This window comes from Gambusia affinis, linkage group LG16 (assembly GCF_019740435.1).
Source record: "Gambusia affinis linkage group LG16, SWU_Gaff_1.0, whole genome shotgun sequence".
Lineage (NCBI taxonomy): Eukaryota > Metazoa > Chordata > Actinopteri > Cyprinodontiformes > Poeciliidae > Gambusia > Gambusia affinis.
In genome coordinates, this window is record NC_057883.1 from 4,537,878 (window position 1) to 4,556,347 (window position 18,470).

General features: G+C 40.1%; 2 protein-coding genes across 3 annotated transcripts; both read left to right on the forward strand.

The window, feature by feature from the left end:
- Positions 1-853: 853 nt before the first annotated feature.
- Positions 854-6,439, forward strand: mavs (mitochondrial antiviral signaling protein). Its single transcript, XM_044142876.1, has 5 exons — positions 854-942; positions 2,652-2,774; positions 3,776-3,956; positions 4,602-5,227; positions 5,512-6,439. Exons 2-5 carry the CDS (start codon positions 2,652-2,654, stop codon positions 6,208-6,210), a joined length of 1,629 nt encoding a protein of 542 aa, XP_043998811.1. The 5' UTR covers positions 854-942; the 3' UTR covers positions 6,211-6,439.
- Positions 6,440-9,900: 3,461 nt separating this feature from the next.
- pank2 (pantothenate kinase 2) lies at positions 9,901-16,335 on the forward strand. Of its 2 annotated transcripts, none has more exons than XM_044142915.1 (7): positions 9,901-10,323; positions 10,770-11,122; positions 11,831-12,084; positions 13,308-13,484; positions 13,653-13,776; positions 14,933-15,058; positions 15,192-16,335. In XM_044142915.1, the coding sequence occupies exons 1-7, from the start codon at positions 10,113-10,115 to the stop codon at positions 15,240-15,242; spliced, it is 1,296 nt and encodes a 431-aa protein (XP_043998850.1). In that variant the 5' UTR covers positions 9,901-10,112; the 3' UTR covers positions 15,243-16,335. The 2 variants fall into 2 exon arrangements, with proteins under 2 accessions (XP_043998850.1, XP_043998851.1); XM_044142916.1 differs by having other exon boundaries at positions 9,928-10,323; positions 13,308-13,451.
- The last annotated feature ends 2,135 nt before the right edge of the window (positions 16,336-18,470 follow it).

An 18,470-nucleotide genomic window follows, 5' to 3' on the forward strand; every position in this document is an offset into this window, starting at 1 on the left:
AAGTCAGTTTTCATCTTGACATTAAAAGGCTTTGTGTTTTCTGGTTTTTTTATGTAAACAATTCTATAAAACAATAATGTACACACGGGAATGCACTGGGGTTTTTTTGGCATGTTTTGTAGACCCTTTTTTATTGTTATTTTGTAGGCCTATGTACGTTTACATTGAACAAATGACCACATTCTTATGACTAGGTTTTATTTTTTTTTTAGTTTTAAAATTCAGAAAAAAATCTTTATTATATTTTTTTTTTTACCTTGTGTCATCCTGACCCCCAGTGGCCTCCTTTGGAACTAAAGCATAATCTGTAATGTTCAGTACACACCCACTTATAAGAGGGTGGAAAAACTCATTACAATTACTGTTCTTCTTAATAGCATGTACATTGCTATTCGTAAGTTATATACAATTTAATGACAAAGTACAACTCAGTTTATTTGTTAATTAACGGGACATGTTGTTTTGCATGAAAATAAAAATAAAAATATAATAACAGAATTAAGAATGTGCTTCATATTGTAATTTTAATATTAGATAAATAATTTCTCTCTCTCTCTCTCTCTCTCTGTTTGTCTCTCTTCTGTCTTTCGCTCTTTCTCTTTCGTTCTCAATTTTAGTCGGAATCAAGAAGTGGGATTAGACACAGATTTTTACCAGAAATCGCAACTCGATATAATTCTGCCACCATACAGGCGCACAGCACTGTAAGGTCACAGTTAAGGGGGCGGATAAAACAAGCCCCGCCTTCCCGCCGATTATTCGACGTTTCCATTGGAGCGTGATTTTAATTGACGTTCCACTCGTCCAATAGGAGGGCGCGAACCGACTCCTGGGGACACAGCCGTGCAGATGTGTGAGCAGGACGCTGCGCAGGAAGACTCAGTGACAGCAGGAACAACGTCTGTGAGCTGGTGGCAAATTAGAGTGTGTTGAACAAGCAAGGTGAGCTTTATTTTATGTTTTTTTTTTTCCACCGTTTCACCTGTAAACTCTGCGCAGGAGGAATGCTTAATGTCGTCATTATTGTACTTCCTGGTTGGAGTTTGGTGTGTCGTATTTATTAATTTCCTCGACCACAACTTATGAGCTAGTTTCTTTAGCTAGTCCTCGTGGTTATTTATAGCGTCACATTTCTGTTTGTTGTTAGGGTTTATACGACTTTTGTGTCTGTTTTGTATGTGTTACAACCTCTTGTAAACCACTACCAACTTTTCTAGCTATTTCTCTTTAACACCAAACCCAAGTTTTAGTAGACTAATAATAACGCTACTAATTTACGCTTTGTTTTGACCAAAATGTGTCTATTTTGCTGGCCTTACTAAGTGACCTTAAAACTTGTCAGGTGAATGTTTACTGCCCATTATTACCAAGTAAGTTACTGACTCAGCTGTTAAATGTCTTAACGAGCTCGATAAGTAATTTCCTGATTCGCGTCTCCTTCGAACTTCATGCGGTCATAACCAGTTTATGTAGCTGTAGTTGTGCAGATCTGCGCTGCTTGAAATCTGATCCACACCAGTGGGCAGCCAAGGAGACTGCCAAGAAAATGGCATTAACCTGGCAGTTAGAGGTCATTCAAATAATTTGCCCTTGTCTCAAGGTGCACTTTTATCCCTTCTGACAACACCTTCCCTGTCCTGTTAATCTGCAATCTCTCAGCGCTTTACACTTAAATGCCTCCTTGGAAATAATGCACACTCTGAAGAATTTTCTCTTTTTGTTCTTGCCTGGATAGTATTATGACTGTCAGACAATGTAAGTGTGTTGGGTAAAACATGTCCTCTGTTGGCTAGTAACGTTAGGTTGACTTTGCTCTTTCATTCTTGCAACTTCATCCCAAGCCGGGATGAAGTTGTAGGTTTGGATTGCTTTGCTGCTATTAAAACAATCCAAACCTACAAGATCAAAAAGGACTTGAGAGACAAAAAAAAATTTTTTTTTTACCAACTCAACAATATACAATTTGTTGCTGGAAAGGGATTTTTTTTGTTTTTGGGATAAGTTCACATGCAGGAAAACACAAAATATATGGCAGTTTTTTTTTTGTTTTGTTTTGTTTGTTTGTTTTAATTTGATCCAGGTAACGTTGCCCAAATAACTCAGAAACTTTACATAGCTCTCCTGTTCCTCACACCGCTTCGTCTGAAAATGTGACCGTTTGACCGAACCTTTCAGCGGACCACATAGATAGTCTGTTTAGGTAAAAACAAACAGAGGGGATTTAAAGTGCACCCAACACCAAACCTGTGGCCAAATTCTCGTCTCCGACCCTGAAAGTGCATGGGTGTGTCTGGGAATGAGTGTTGACAGACAGACAGACGTTTACTGAGTTACCAGCTGAGGCCTCTGCTCGCTCTCAACCAACCTTGAAGACTGGAGGAGGTTTTTACATCTGAATCTAAAAGCCTGGTGCTTTTCATTGCTGTTGGGGAGGGAAAAGCCTTGTGATTTTCTCTTTCACTTTCAGTTTCATTTGATGGAAAATCCCTCCACTGTCTACTTTTTTTTTCTTAGATCTTTTTCATGTTAAGTGGAGACAAGTGAATTTAGCCACAGCTGCAGTTCGTGTCTAGGTTTTTTTTTTTATTAACTTAACTAAATGCATAAAGTGCCTTTTTAACTCTTTCTTTCTGTTTTCTGTGACTTTCCAGATGTCCTATGCCAGCGATAAACTTAATGATGGTTATTTGCGGCAGAATATGCCGACCATCGTTAGCAAGGTGAAAGTGAGAGAAATAGTACCGTACCTTCCCTGCCTGACGGCTCATGACAGGGTAAGTTTAATCATTCATTACGTTAAGTGGAGTTGTTTTTCAATCTACAGATGAGGTTTATTCCCTTTTTTTTATAGTAAGTTGCCAATGTTTTGCTACACGAACACAGAACATTGTTAAAGTATTCATCAGGCCTGTCACAATAACAAAGTTTGCTGGGCGTTAAGTAGTTCCAGAAATGACTGTGACAAACTCTAATCTTGTTTTTGAGATGATTTTTTTTCAAGCAGCACATAGATAACGGCATGAATTTGTCCTCTGAAAGACCAACTAAGAACACTTTACACTGGAACTGGAAGATATTTTAAATATCCAAAATTGAACACAGCAACAAAAATTGATAAATAAAATGAAAACAAAAAGCCCAGACACATATAAAACCATAAGTACTGTGTATTAAGATGTCTCTATAAACAAAATTAACCTTCAAAACATCAATCAGAATGGAAATGATTACATTCTTAGTATTTACATCTATTGAACTTGATTGCTCTTTGTGACGTTGCAAACATCATCGCATTTCTCTGGGACAGTGAACAGAAAGTTACATATAGTTTATAATATAAACATCTGAAAAATGTGGCAGACTTACATATTTTCTTTTTTATATATAGAGTGATTATTAAAAGTATTCAGTTGTCGTTTTACACTTTTATTGCTTTCACAAATCAAGTACGATTATCCACATGTGGCTTTTCAATTTAAAAAAATCACAAAAAACTAATAAAGTTGAGAGAAACATAAAATATTTAACTTTCACTGGTTTTGTTTTTTTTTTGCAGACAAGACATATTTTGTTGATCATGATGGATTTGTAAAAGCCATAAAAGTGTAAAACATCCAACATGGTGGTGGCAGCATCATGCTGTGATGTCTCTTAGCCAGAGACAGGGAAGCTGTTCAGTTAATGAGAGGTTTTTGCAGAATACACTGAGCTGCAGATGTGTCATAACATAACTAGAAAACCTTTCTCTATGTTTTTCTTGTAAAACTGATTGTAGGAAAACATCGAGGCCAAACGGGAAACTTCTGGGAATTTCAATGCCATGGTGCTTCTCCTGGATTGTCTGAAGAGACGGGAGAACTGGCCGGAGCAGTTCATCCAGGCACTAGAGGCTTGTGAACACCCAAACCTCGCAGCTGCCATCAAAAAGGAATACGACTCCCTGCTACAGGTTAACAGTAAGTCACTTTATCATCTATTGAAATCGGTAATGTGGAGCTCAAAACCTTACTTTATGTGATGTTTATGCCTTTGTATTATGATACATATTGATATAAATGACAGCTTCAGCTTCTCTTTTATGTTACTGCCACATGACTTTATTGCTTTTATTAACTATTCAGTACTTGAAGCTGAAGCCTTACTCACTCTTATTGGCTAAGAGCTAAAGTAGGAGTGCTTGAAGTGCTTCTAACACCGTGTTTATTAACGTTTCCATGAACGCTGCTGGTAGGATGTGTTGTGGGTCGTATGTAGATCTGAAGGAAAGAACATCTCTGCTAGGAGTGGGCATTTATCACATCGTTTATCATTTATTGATAATAATTTCAATTTATTGTTGTCACAATAAATTCCAATTATTGACATGAATTTACTTTCATAATTCAGTTTGCTCAGTGGAAACACAGCTATTGATGGTGTGATAGAAATCAATGAAACTGTATTTTAACTTTTGAAAGGATAAAGTTGTGAGCTTTGTGACTCTGTGAGTGATGTTAACAACCTGAGTAAAACAGTAAATGATAAATAAATGTGTATAATTTCTCATGCCTACCCTCCACAGCGCTCCAGTCTTAACCTAGTCACTGTTTGCTTCGTCTTAGATCCCAGCTCAGGCTCGGCTGCAGCTACCGTGGTCAGGGCTCATGTCCACCCTGCTCCAGCCGCCAGCCAGCTGCCCGTCTCCGAGAGCGTTGCTGATGTTCAGCCGGCTCCCCCGGAGCCAGCCTCTCAGGCCCCGGCTCCTGTCCAGGCTCCTGCACAGCAGCAAGTCCCTCAGATGGCGGCCGATTCCCCACCTGAACCCATCTCTGAGCCGCCCGCTCAGGATGAGCTTCCACGTCTTCCGTCTACTCCGCCGCCATCTCCTGAGATCCAGCATGCAGCCGAGGGAAAACACGCTCCCCACCAGGAGCCGGAGGAAAACTCAGAGTCTGATATCCGGGATTCTTCTGGTGATACCGGCGCAGGGAAGAAAGAGCCTGTCGTCGTGGTGAGGGACCAGATGTTGAGGCAGCAACATCCGGTCCCTCAAAGTGGAACAGATCATCTCCAAACAGCAGAGGCCACAAAGCCGAGTCTGTCTTTAACGTCGGTCAGCTCTGATGTGTCTGATGGGTCATCTGTGCCAACTCTGACTCCAGAGAAACAGCCGGTCCAGGACACGACCCCACCAGCACACAAGGTTCCTCTGCAGCCCCAGATGAGCGCTGAACACAAAGCTGCTCAGGCCAGTAACAACCCCTTTATACTCCAAATCATCTAGAAGAAAAAACTTTGTGCTACCTGCTGTTGATTTTGTGGTACCTTTGGTTTTCAAAGGCCTTTATCAGCTCCATAATGCAGTGTTTTGATGTAGATATAAATGCCGTTCGTGCAGATTAATGCCAGAGAAATGATGAAATATTTCTCTGTAGCTTCTACAATATTTGTGCAAGCTATCAAACATCTCATATTACATACTAGGTGATGGTATTGGATGTTTTTTAACATTACGTCCCTCTTTCCCCGCAGGCTGTTAAAAGTAGACTGCAGACTGAAGCTTCTTCTTCTCCTGAGCCGTTTTCCAACAAGAGAGATGGCTTTCATCAAGACGCCGATGATAACTCGGTGTGCCTGAGCAAACCTACTCAGCTCGTCAGCATCCAGCCAGTTAATCACCCCAGTCCTCCAGTCCAGCCGCAGAGCTCCTCGCTGCAGCCTTACTCCGGCGACAGTGGGCGACTGGAACTAAGCGACCCTTCGTCGGATACCCGTCTTCCTTCCTGCACCGCTCAAGTCGAGAAGCCTGATTCAGCAGAACCGCATCAGGAGAACGGGATTGCTCCGGACCACAGCGAGCCAGAAGAGAACCACTATGAGTCTCCAAACCAGAGCTTCGACGTGGCGGAGAACGTGGTTCACGTAGCAGAGATGCCATCCATCCTCAATTGCGACGGCCAAGCTCCAGAGCCACAACTTCAAATTGTCAACGGAGAACCGGCCAAACGAAGCTTCTCTGCAAGCGTCAACGCTGGAGATGACACTGTGTCGAGTTTTAACAGCCTCCACAGTGAGAACTACGCCCCCATCGAGTCAAAGCCTCTGCCCAACTCAGAGAAAACCACTCCTCCCGATCCCAGCGACGGCCAATCCATGACAAGAAAGTACATTCTGATCGCTGCTGGACTGGGGGCCTGCGCTCTGTTGATGGCGTTGAAGTTTAAGCGTTAAAGACAGGCAAGTTAAGGGGGCAAGGATAGTGACTGAGAGTCGTCATGGTGTCATATTGTAATCCTTACACTGAGAGGGCACAGGACAGACGTTTAATAATTACAGGTAGTAACGACAGCTTCCATGGCAGACCTTTGTTCGTGTCATTAATTCATATTTGTTGTTGGTGTTCAGCAATGAATGACTTTGACTTTGGCATAAATAAAACAAATCAGAACTCTTGACATTAGCTGGGAGATTTCATTGAGGTGAGGTGGCATCGCAGGTTATTTCTTAACAAACTGCAAATCTGGGTTTTTATAGAAGTAGCTGATTGGAAATGATGGTGCCTCACAAAAGTATTCACACACTTCAACTTCAGTGCATTTTATTGAGATTTTATGTGATAGGTCTATACTAGCAACGAATAAATAAATTAGAAGTTAAAAAATTGATGGAAAGAAAATTGTGGGATTTGTTCTCCAGTGTTCTATAGCAAACCACTGAGGTCTACACAAAACAGCTGGATTTGAGATTAAGAGTGTTTTCATACCTGATAGTCTGGTAGACTCTGTTCGTTTGGGGACCAAACTTGCGGCATTTGATATATTTTCAGCTGGAGCTGTTCGCTTTTGTACTGCGTTGTCCAATAATCCCAACTAATTGAAGTTCTTGGTGCAGTGCCCCCTCACCTGTGGGGGCACTGCACCAAGAACCACTGAAGGAAACGACACAAAAACCTCTGAAGACACAGAGGCTATCTTCCTTCTTCACGACATCTAAACAAAAATGAAGTGGCGTCAGATTTTAGTAGTTGCAGAATTACTCTTTTGTCTTTGGCTAAAAACTACAAGCCATTTCTCCTGTTAGTGCTACATTCACGTCTGTTTGTATTTACCCAGAATGCCGTGACTTATAGTCCGCCTCCTGCTTTTTGATCTTTCTCCGGTCCGCTTGCATCCACATATGCATTCGTACTGCACCAGAGTTCACTTCAACCGAACTGAGACCTGGGTTTGTTGGCGGACTAGAGTTCACTTTTTTTGGTCCACACCAGAGTTCGATTACGCATTCACATCTCCCTAAACAAACCAGACCTTCAAGGCAAACACACTAGGGTTCAATTAAAGCGGACTAAACAGGGCTGGAGTGATGCATCCTAAATGAAGCGTGATGCGCCACGGTATGGCTTCAAGGCAGTTTGCACTAGTACCTTGAAGCAAAAAACTCCTTGTTTTTAAATCCTGGCAGGTAGTCTTGAGGTATACATGTTCTCCATATGCATCATGGTTTGTTCAAAGTGCCTCTAAGAGTGAGCATGTCTGTGGCGAACCATGCCTCACCCTTAATGATCACTGGAGATAGCTACCTAGACCTAGCAAAGACCTCTATAGCCAAGTTGTTTCATTCAAGGATACCAGAGTAACACATGCATAGACACACTATAAAATCTCTAAAAAATACATTGATGTTTTTTAACTTTATCACATGAGGAAAATGTTCAAGGGGTGGGGATACTTTTCAGAAGCCACTGCATGTTCTTTGACTCATCTTGGAGATGGATGGAGTGGGAGGCGGGAGCTTTTCTTATTTAATTCTTTACTTTCTGTCGGTATTTTGAAACTGACCTGCAAAAGCCTGCTGTACTCCATATTTATTTGCACATATTTGACACATTTACTCTACGTAGGTGTGTACCTATTAAGAAAAACTAAAAAAAATGTAAAAAGCCTAAATATTATGCAAGAAATTGAATTTATTTGTTCTTCTTCTTTTCAAATTTTAGCTCAATTTTATTTAACAAAGTATTTTTATGACAAGTAGATTGTGGGGTTATGTAAAAAGATGGATTTTAACTAGAACTTGCTGATTTTTACTTAATTTTATCAGTTGAAATGTTTTAATGTGTAACAGAAAATGTAGTTAATGTTACTGCATTATATAAAAAAATGTCAACAGTCTTTAAAGTGTGTAAATGAGCCTCCTGGCTGACTTGAGGGTCCTTAGCAGTTTGTTAATCAGTGATTTGCTAAGTCATTCTTTCTGCCATCTAGTGGACATATTTGGTTTTACAGGTTGCTTTCTTTCAGGTAGAAATGTCTCCTGAATCACGATGTAAAGGTGAAAGATTTTTATTGTAAATAGTTTGTCGATAAACAAAGCACACTCCTTAAAGAGTTCATTCATTATGTTTTGCACATGTAAACTGCATAGGTGGAGTTAGAGTCAGATAGATGGAGAGTCTTCATTGTTTTTCTTCAGGTTTTCCTCTTAAGTTCTGTCTGAACTTGTATGCACTGTTTGTATCCATGCACTCCGACAGTCACATCAATAAAATACATTGATACAATTTGAATTATATGTATATTTTACGTATTTTGTGTGTGAGGAAACATAACTCTGTGTCTGTCTTGCACTTGGGTCGGCTCCGGAGCCACATTTGGCTCTTTAGGCCCTTAAGAGTGACTCCTAATAACTTTTGGCTGTAGCGTTGTAGAACTGAAAAATGCTTTGTTGTTTAAAGGGAACAAGAAAGGCTTCCATCGAAACTCTACAAAGAATTTTAACCGAAAAATGACAACAATGCCAAAGAAAATTTTCTTATTGTACAGATTTTTTTCTATTTTGTGCACACAATTAAGCTGAAACCAATGTGCTTTTTTAAAAATAAATAATATTTTTTCATCTTTTTCAAAAGAAGTTAATCAAAAAGTCAAGTCATTATTGTAAAATGTTTTAATACTGACATTTTACAATAATTCAGATGACCATATTTCATATTCGCCTCTGTGCTCCACCAGCTCCGTTAACCAGTTTCAGAACCTCTGAGTGTAAATTACCTTGAGAAATAATTAGATTGGGTTATATATAAAAACAGACTTTAAAACCGAAAAATTATCAAATGTTACAGGCCATACATGTCATATAACAGATACAGAGTTACATTCACCGTCCAGCGCTGGCGCCACACTTAGCTCACCTTATGGATGAAACCAAGTGAGGCAAAGATTGTGGCGGGAGTTTAGCTTTTTATTATTCTCTGCAATCAGTGCCCCCCTAGAGTAGATTAATCAGTTTCAGTATGTTTATGTATGAATGGCGGCAGTCATACAAAAACATGTTTGTGTACGCTGTGGCATGTGCGTGTCACCAGATTAAAAAGGAAGTTAAAAGACATAGAGGAAAAGATAGAATCTATAACAGTATATTGATGTGTTGCAAAGGTCTATTTAAAGTCCATACGCATGTTTAATTGAGAATTATGTGGTAGACCCTGGAAATTGCTACTTCACAAATTCTCTCCATTTAATCTGACTAATTTTGAGCTATTTTTCAATTAAAAATAACAAACAAAACAAAAGCAAAAAAGCCTCAAAGCTGACACAGACATCACATAACCCAAAACACTTGCAGGTGAAACTGGAGAAGGATGGTCCAACAAAATATTGAACTGATGTGGCTGACCACAATTTACGTGATACATTTAAAATTGCCAATAGCTAGGAGGGGATTCAACCGTGTTTTATTTGTCAGAATCACAGTTAGCTATATTTTGATTTTAAAGCACTTTTATCATTATAAAATGAATACAATAAGCAAATGTTGAGCTACTTATAAGCATTTAAATGTCCATTTTAATAGGATTATTTAATGTGGTAAAATCCAGGAAAAGTGACATGAGTTTATAAACTGGTGGACTCACGCTCTGATTGGTTCTCACGTCCTTCCATCAACTCTTGGCCCCGCCCACATCTCTCTTGACAGCGAACATAAAAAGGACATGTAGCTCAGCCATTTACGACTCCAGATATCCAGCTAATTATCTCGGCTGCCAGGCTTTTGTTTGTATTTACCCCACAAATCATAGGCATTTATTCACTTATTCGCAACATAAGTCATATATGTAGCTAATTAACCACTCAATGGCGTTTAATCAACGCGACGATGATGTCGTCGACGGAGAAGACGAAACGCCCTCGAAGCTGCCGCGGTGCAACAAGGAGATGCCCGGTTACTTCAGCAACGAGCCCCAAAATGAGGCTGCTGCGTCCGCCGGGAGAGCCACATCCGAGCGGCGGACGTCCAACTCGACCCCGTGTCATCGGAGAGACTCGTTTAAGAAGACAAGGCCGCGTAGGTGTTAACAATGCTAGCTTCGGATACATACCGAGAGGGGAAAAGGGGGTTGCTGCATCTACACAAAACACAAGGCGGTACATACAAGAAACCTTGGGCACTGAAATTGTTTTAATAATGAAACATTATGTCGCGTATATTTTTTTAAAGGTTAATAGGTTGTTGTGAGTGTGAAATTTAGTATCCGTTCGGCTTTGACATTTGCCATGATATAAATGAGCCATAGTGGCAGTAAAAAGCCAGAATTTTTTTTTTTTGCACAAGATGGCGTTCGCGGTACACACTGTACTCCTTGTAGGAAAGAATCTTCTTACCATTTTCTAGGCTAGTTGTGTCACATTAAAATAATTCCCACTCAAACAAAATCTCAGTCATAATTTTCTATAATTTCTACATTATTAACAAAAAGTAAAAAATGTCTGCATGTGCTCCACACATTTCAGCATTTCCTTGGTTTGGGATGGACATTGGAGGCACCCTGGTGAAACTCGTGTATTTTGAGCCCAAAGACATCACTGCAGAAGAAGAGCAGGAGGAGGTGGAGAACCTGAGGAGCATCCGGCACTACCTGACCTCCAACACTGCCTATGGCACCACCGGCATCAGGGACGTGCACCTGGAGATGAAGGACCTGACGCTGTGCGGCAGGACGGGGAACCTGCACTTCATCCGCTTCCCCACTCATGACCTGCCCGTCTTCATGCAGATGGGCCGCAACAAGCACTTCTCCAGCCTCCACACCACGCTCTGTGCCACGGGAGGGGGCGCCTACAAATTCGAGTCTGATTTCCGTACGGTGGGTGTGCAGTCTTTTGTCCGCTTTATTTTTGCAGCTTGGAATATAACAGCTGCAAAAGGCTCATTCAAAATAGACCAATTATTGGTTGAGTAGATGAACCATTTTGATTTCTTACACTACCATCTTATCTTTTTACAGTGACAAACACGAAACCTGCAAAAAAAAAAAAAAATTTATACATTTTTAAAAATGGAAATGGATGGGTCTCCAGTAGAAGTCAGTTTTGCAACAAATCTGAAGAGGCCTCTGACTGAAGAATTTTGTTGTAGCATTTTAATGACAGTCAAGACATGCCAACAGCTCAATATCCAGGCAACAAAGATGATGTTTCATGTCCTGGACGACATGCGACATAGTAGCATGTATGCAACATAGTATGGACGACATGCTACTATGAAATATAATGCTACTATAATATTTCATAGTAGCATGTCCTGGACGACACCATCAGTTGTTACCACTAATGCTAATCTACTTAATTTGCTTCTTCTGTTCCTTTTTATATCCCTGGAAAAAACGTCACACTGCACCTTTAAACAAACTGGAGAGAATTCCCAACAAACTAATACTAAGCCGCCAACATTCACTTGCAAAAGAAAGTTATTAAGAGCATAATGAAGTGTATGTAAACTTCTCAGGAGCATCAAGTTATGTTTATCCTGCTGTGTGTCTCTCTCAAAACAACACAAAAAAAACAAAACAAAGATGGCCGACCTGGAGCTCCACAAGCTGGACGAGCTGGACTGTTTGGTTCGGGGGGTGCTGTACATCGACTCGGTGCTCACCAGCGGCCCCTCGGAGTGCTACTACTTTGAAAACCCCAGAGACCTGGATCACTGCGCTCAGAAGCCCTACACACTGGAGAACCACTATCCTCTGCTGCTGGTCAACATCGGCTCCGGAGTCAGCATCCTGGCCGTCTACTCCGAGAACAACTACAAGCGGGTCACCGGGACCAGGTGATGCTCAGCAAGCGAAGTCATTTGTGCTTCCTGCTGCTTTGTAACTTTAGATATATTGTTATTATTATTATTATGACATCAGGGCCTCTGGGATTGTTTTAAAGATGCTGGGTTGGATACAAATATTGACGATTTAAAATGCCAGTATGCAATTGAATACAATAATCCTTTATTAATCCCACTGTGGGGAAATTTACCTGTTACATCAGTAACAAGTAAATGTAATATTAGACTCAAGCATTACTTCGCAATCTTCATCTATGAAATCCGCCCGTTCTGCATGATGGAAGCAGTTTGATCAGTTTGTGCAGCTTTGATACTTTTAGAAATGGCTAATAAGATTTGGAAGCTTCAAGAAATGTTTTGACATAAATCTTCCCAGGGACTTTTTTTTTTTTTTTAGATTTTTAACAAAAAAAACAATATAATTAATAAAGTACTGACGGATAAAATTTAACAGCAATTTGAAAATCTCCTTTTTATTATATTGCACAACAATACAAAGTTTTGGTTAAATTAATAAGATTATTTATGTTTAATTACCAACAGTATAGTTAAAATATTTTACATGTTTGTTTTTTTTTATGTGACCCTAAAAGTGTTGAGATGCAGTGTCTTTTACAGTATTAGTTTTTCCAACTTCTAAGTGCTTAATGTGATTGACGAGCATAAAAAGATGCATCAGTAAGTGAGAGGAAATGGATTCAGGATCCAGATACAATCTGAAAAGTGTGGCGTGCAAGTTTCTTTCAGATGTCTGTGCTGATTTCTAAATGAAATCCACTGCAAACACATCTCCCTTCTAACTGGTTGATGGGGGTCATCCTGACTGTAATTTAGCGCAATCTTTTGCTGCACATGCCTATTGAGCCCACTGGAAACGTGGTGGCAGCATTATGCTACGGGTTCCCTTTTCCATCTGTATGGAATAATGTTGACCTTTCCTCAGAGTGGCATACAGTGTAATTTCTGATTGTAACGTGCAAACGTTCTCGGGGTTGTTAAAACTTATGGTAATAAGTATTTTTTTCCCAGCAGGGAGCTGGGAAGCGGGTACTTGTGTGCGTGATGTCACTTTGCAACGTCTCTACATGCTATCGTTGATGCTTACGCTAATTTTGACATCGTTTCTCATAGCTTTTGTTGTCAGTTTGCAACATCTCACTGAACAAAGTTCGGAGAATTTCACAGATGTCTGATTCATCTGTTTGCGTCTACAGCCTTGGGGGCGGGACCTTCCTCGGCCTGTGCTGCCTTCTCACTGGCTGCTCGACTTTCGAGGAAGCCCTAGAAATGGCTTCTCAGGGGGAGAGCACCCACGTGGACAAGCTGGTCAGGGACATCTACGGAGGAGACTATGAGAGGTTTGGACTGCCGGGCTGGACTGTGGCCTCAAGGTGCGGTTTACAGCTCCTACTGTTCTTACTGTTGATCTTCAGCCTGTTTTGTGATGGCTTCCAGCACCGTCAGAGCTTCAGCAGAGAACCTGAGCACTGTTAGGTTTACTGGCTGGACTTGAGCGGTCTTCACGCCAACTGACAGCTCCGTTTCTCTTCGTTTTCTAGTTTTGGCAGCATGATGTTCAAAGAGAAAAGGGAGTCTGTGTCTAAGGAGGACCTGGCTCGGGCAACGCTGGTCACAATCACCAATAACATCGGCTCCATTACCAGAATGTGCGCTCTCAACGAGGTTAGTAGCAATCATGGGGTAATAATGGTTAAGTGTGTGGAAGATATTTGCACTAGAAACTAGACAAAAAAATGCTCGGTGAGTTTTTGTGTTTTTTGCAGTGTAGCGGTGATGTTTGGCACTAAAGAGGCACCAATCAGAATTTGCATCACCAATTTCTGACCAAGTGGTTTTCTGAAAGTTAATAATTTTAGTCAATTCCTGTTCATTTGAGAGCAATATTATTAGAAAGTATTGACAAGGCAGCAATCAGTCCTTTATGTTGGAAGCTGAGGTGATGTCACACTGTGTGTGTTGGGACAGGGGCTACTGTAAAACAGTGGTTTAGCCTTTTGTAAGAAAGCGATCTTAAAGTTACCCTTCTGATTGAAGAGGGACAATGATCTGGTGAGGTAGAGACTCTAGCAACACTTGAAATGTTGAGAAACCAACTCTTGTTGACCAGTGTGTTCAGTTAGTGGCAGAGCCTTCATTAGCGTAATTTTAAAACAAATACAGAATAGTTTTTTTGCATCTTATGCTAAAGGTTAGCGTAGCTAGCACTACAACAACCTAACTGCTCTATAACATGGTGCTCACAAACAGCATTACTAACAGATGTGCAGATATCTGTATATGAATTTAAGAAGCTTGATAAATTAGACAATCAGCCAATCAAAGATGAGCCAATAACATTTCGATTGTTTCAACTTAAATTTTATTACAAATGAAAAACAATTAGATGTATATGATGTATAAAAAAAATTCAGAATTCTAAACGAGTGTTTTTGTTTTATTCCTGTCTGTGAACCTGGGAGTACATTCACCGATTGGAAAAACAGAGAACCAGCTTCTTGTGCTCTCCAGCCAGGTTCTTGGTGCAATTCTGGTCTAAGTTGATGTGGTTTTATATAAAATCCCGTTGTGTATTCAGACTGGTGTTTGTGTAAAACGGCTGGAGAAGACCTTTCAAGTCTTATTCCTTTTTTGCCTTCAGCCTCTTTACGGTGCTGCCTTGTGGCGTCTTGATCAAGCAGCATTGTACAGGGCTATGACGGCGTAGAGGAGCTCACACTGTGTGGCCGCCATCGTCATGGGCAACGCTTCTGTTACTGTTTATTGAACAAAATCTGTTTGATCGCTGTTATGTCTGACCTCTTCTTGTTTTTTTGCTCAGAACATTGAGAAAGTGGTGTTTGTTGGGAACTTTCTAAGAGTGAACATCCTCTCTATGAAGCTGCTGGCATACGCCATGGACTACTGGTCCGACGGCCAGCTCAAGGCTCTCTTCCTTCGCCATGAGGCAAGGCACTAATTGGTTTATTTTAAACAGAAAAGAGTCAGGACAAACACTTTTCCTTCCGAATAGCTCACCTGTTCAAAACTTTCCAGTGTCTAGTCTGGACTAACAGTGGTGTCTAACTCTCGTTTCCCAGGGTTACTTTGGCGCTGTCGGAGCCTTGCTGGGACTTCTGCATCCATCCTGATCCTTCGACGAAGGAAGAAAAAAAAAAAAAAAGTCAATCTGCTGCAGCAATCAGAAGCACTTTAGATTGTTGGAATCAGTTTTTTCTTAAAAGCAGCGTTACCTGCTTCACCTACCGGTACATTCTTGCATGTGGGCCGGCACACGTTTTAAGTTCTTGTAGGCCGGTAGGATGTTGAAGGTTTTCTGAACACTCCGTGGCTCAAGTTGGACGCAGAAAAGCTGGCACGTTTAGTATTTTTCGCACCTTTTTGTCGTATTTGGCTATTTCAAGGAAATCCAGCAGTGTTGCCTGAAGTAATTTAATTAGAAGTACCTGTTGGTAGGTAGTTTTGTCTGAATGGCGCTCGCTACCCATCTGTGGGGAACCGGTTCTGGGCCAAAATACTCCAGGCTGTACACAAAGGTACCAAAATGAATGATAAATGCTACTTTGCCCCTTTTAGAATCTCTTTTTGTTACATTATCACATTTATGTAACAATAATGTTCTTAATTGGTTTTTCCAAAGAGATGATGAACAGAAAGCCTTGATAGAAAGTTACTTATGCCAGTTAAAGAGGTAATTCAAGCTGTATTTATCACAGGTAATTAGAGGAAATGGGACGTCACTTGAACTCTTGTCTACGTGATTAAAGTGAAACACTATTATTAACATCCACTTCCTGTCTTGCATAATGAGATTTTTCGAAGTAGTTCAACTAATTTGAGGGTTTTAATAAAAGGGCAACCAACGTTTTATACAGTGCTGGATACAAAATGTGTTTTATTCATAAATTAAGCCCTTATATATCACTAATGTAATATTGTACACTTTTTTTTTGGCTATGAATGATGGAGCCCACTTGCTCTACAAATGCACCTACTGTCATCTGCGTTACTCAAGTGCCTTCAGGCCAGTGCATGTCTGTGAGGAGAAATTGGTGCACATTGAGAAATGTTGCACAGAAACTACAGGTCCAAAAAGCACATCATCTCAATATTCTGAGTTCAAAATATTGTTTCTTTGTTTTGTTTGTTTTTTATGGTGAAACTCAGCGCTTCCCTCCAGTGGAGGTATACAGTGTGTTCTCCACACCTGTTCCTGTTCTGTGTGGTTCAGTTATAAACACTTAACTCTTCTGCTTTTCCTGTTGTAATAATAAATCATTCTTTTTTTTTAATGTCCATCCATGATTACAAGGACCAGAATTTGTCTCCTTCCTTTGTTTTGGTCAGTGATTGTCTGGAACCTACAGAGTAATTAGATTTTAAGTGCCTGTCATAATATTTTGTAGAATAAAATCTGTTAGGCATTATGGTTATCATTCTCAATAATACAAGATCGTCTTTGTTTCACGTTTGCTTGTATTTTGCATAGAAATGATTTTTCCTGATTTTTTTTTTTTATTTGATTTTTTTTATGTTGAATCTATTAAAATGTTTTTTCATACCATCTTTGAATCGTATTGCTTCTTTCTCTACATAAATTATTAGGACCAAGTCAAAAACTAAAGTACATTGGTCCAACTTTGTTGGATGTTTACTATATTAAAACAGCTAATAACGTGATAGCCTGATCGCCATTACACATTACAGCAAAACAAAAAAAACAACAAAACAATTCAACCTCCTTCAATTTTAATAACATTTTCGGGAATGGCATTCCTTTGGATTTAAAAAAATATATATATAACAGTGCATGTCACCAACTTTCAAAATACTTTCCTAGAGGTCCAATTGACGAAAAAGTCACCAGAACCCATCTAGTTCCGACATCACTGACGTTTGCGCGCGAGGTATGTAATGCGCCAAACGTCATCAGTTCGACATCATGAAACTTCCTGCTCTGTAAATACCAACCCTCCATCGCAAAGAGAAGTTCCGAGCTGAACAAATTGGTAATGTTAATTCAATATTTGAATTCACTCAGTTCCCCCGCTGCCATTGCTAACTACAGACAAGCTACAATGCTAAAACAGCGCAGGAAATCAACGTCGTCGTTTACGACTTCTGCTCGCTGATTGGCCAGATGAAGAAATTACCGTTGGCAATCCAAGTAAACGGTGCCGTGAAGCGAGATTTTAATCGAGCGGAGTAGCCTGAAAAGGCTAAGTCCTCACACGAACAAGAAAAAACATAAATACGTCAAGAAATTACGTAACACAAGGGAAGCAGGAATGAACACACAAAGGGAGGTTCAGAAACAAGCAGAAAATCCTACAACTGAAGTCTATCAGTACTTAGAAAGCCATCTTTCATTGGTCAAGTACAAGCTGGTGGCCTTTACAATGTTTCATTACCCTATTGTCACACAAGAAACATTCACAAACACAAGGCCTTCATAAAACATTGCTGTAAAAGACTAAAGTAATTTCTAAATCCAGTAAAGTACCCACTGGGCACAGTTGTGGCTTTAATTCGGAAGTGGGAAGAACATCATTATACAGTAAAACGGCTTCCAACACTTCAGTACACAGCTTGAGAAAGACTTGAAACCAGAAGTTACAGTTTGTTTCAAGGGAAAAAAAAGTAATGGGGCCTATATCCACCATTACTCAGCAGGAGTGTTTACCATATACAAATACATTTGATTGATTGATTGATTATCAATCACTTAGTGAAACCTATTTATATAGATTAATTACACACAGACAGGTGTTTTCCAGCCTTTATTTCTGTTAATTCTGATTATTTTCCAGTTTGCAGTTCATAAAAACATGACATTTAAAATGTGAGTTGTACGTCAAACCAATAAAAAAAAAACACTTTATAGCTAATGCAGAAATTTGGGTATAATGAAAAGTACCAATTTACGTACCTTTAATATGTCAAATTAGCCTCGCCAGAAAGCATATTCTAATTTATTGAACATGACTATAATGGCTGTTATAATTGAGAACACAAAATGCATTTTTAAAACTGATTACTGTAGCAGAAAGAGGCTTATATATAGCGATACGGACAGAAATGAGTTATGAGAGTTTCCACACATGTGGCAGCTGTCAGAAAGCGAAGAAGAAGAAGGAAAAAAGAACATTTAGTGTGTGGCTGGAAACTTTTCCCAGCACACGTGTACTTCATCAGGCACGTACACATCTGCCCGAGCAACGAGTCATATTCAGCTTTTTACCGTTTCGTAAGGAAGAGAGAGAGAAAGAAAGAAAGAGAGAAAGAGGCCGTTACAGAACCAGACGTGAAAAGAGTCAGTGTCTTTCCAGGGAATAAATCCAGCCCCTTGCAGCCTCTTC

Bases quoted from the DNA above. Each gene is read 5' to 3' on its own strand.
- mavs (XM_044142876.1), top strand. From the start codon at position 2,652: ATGTCCTATGCCAGCGATAAACTTAATGATGGTTATTTGCGGCAGAAT. The intron at 3,957-4,601 runs GTAAGTCACTTT...GCTTCGTCTTAG, and splicing joins CTCCCTGCTACAGGTTAACA to ATCCCAGCTCAGGCTCGGCT. The intron at 5,228-5,511 runs GCCAGTAACAAC...CTTTCCCCGCAG, and splicing joins CTGAACACAAAGCTGCTCAG to GCTGTTAAAAGTAGACTGCA.
- pank2 (XM_044142915.1), top strand. From the start codon at position 10,113: ATGGCGTTTAATCAACGCGACGATGATGTCGTCGACGGAGAAGACGAA. The intron at 10,324-10,769 runs GTAGGTGTTAAC...CACACATTTCAG, and splicing joins GTTTAAGAAGACAAGGCCGC to CATTTCCTTGGTTTGGGATG. The intron at 13,485-13,652 runs GTGCGGTTTACA...TTCGTTTTCTAG, and splicing joins GGCTGGACTGTGGCCTCAAG to TTTTGGCAGCATGATGTTCA.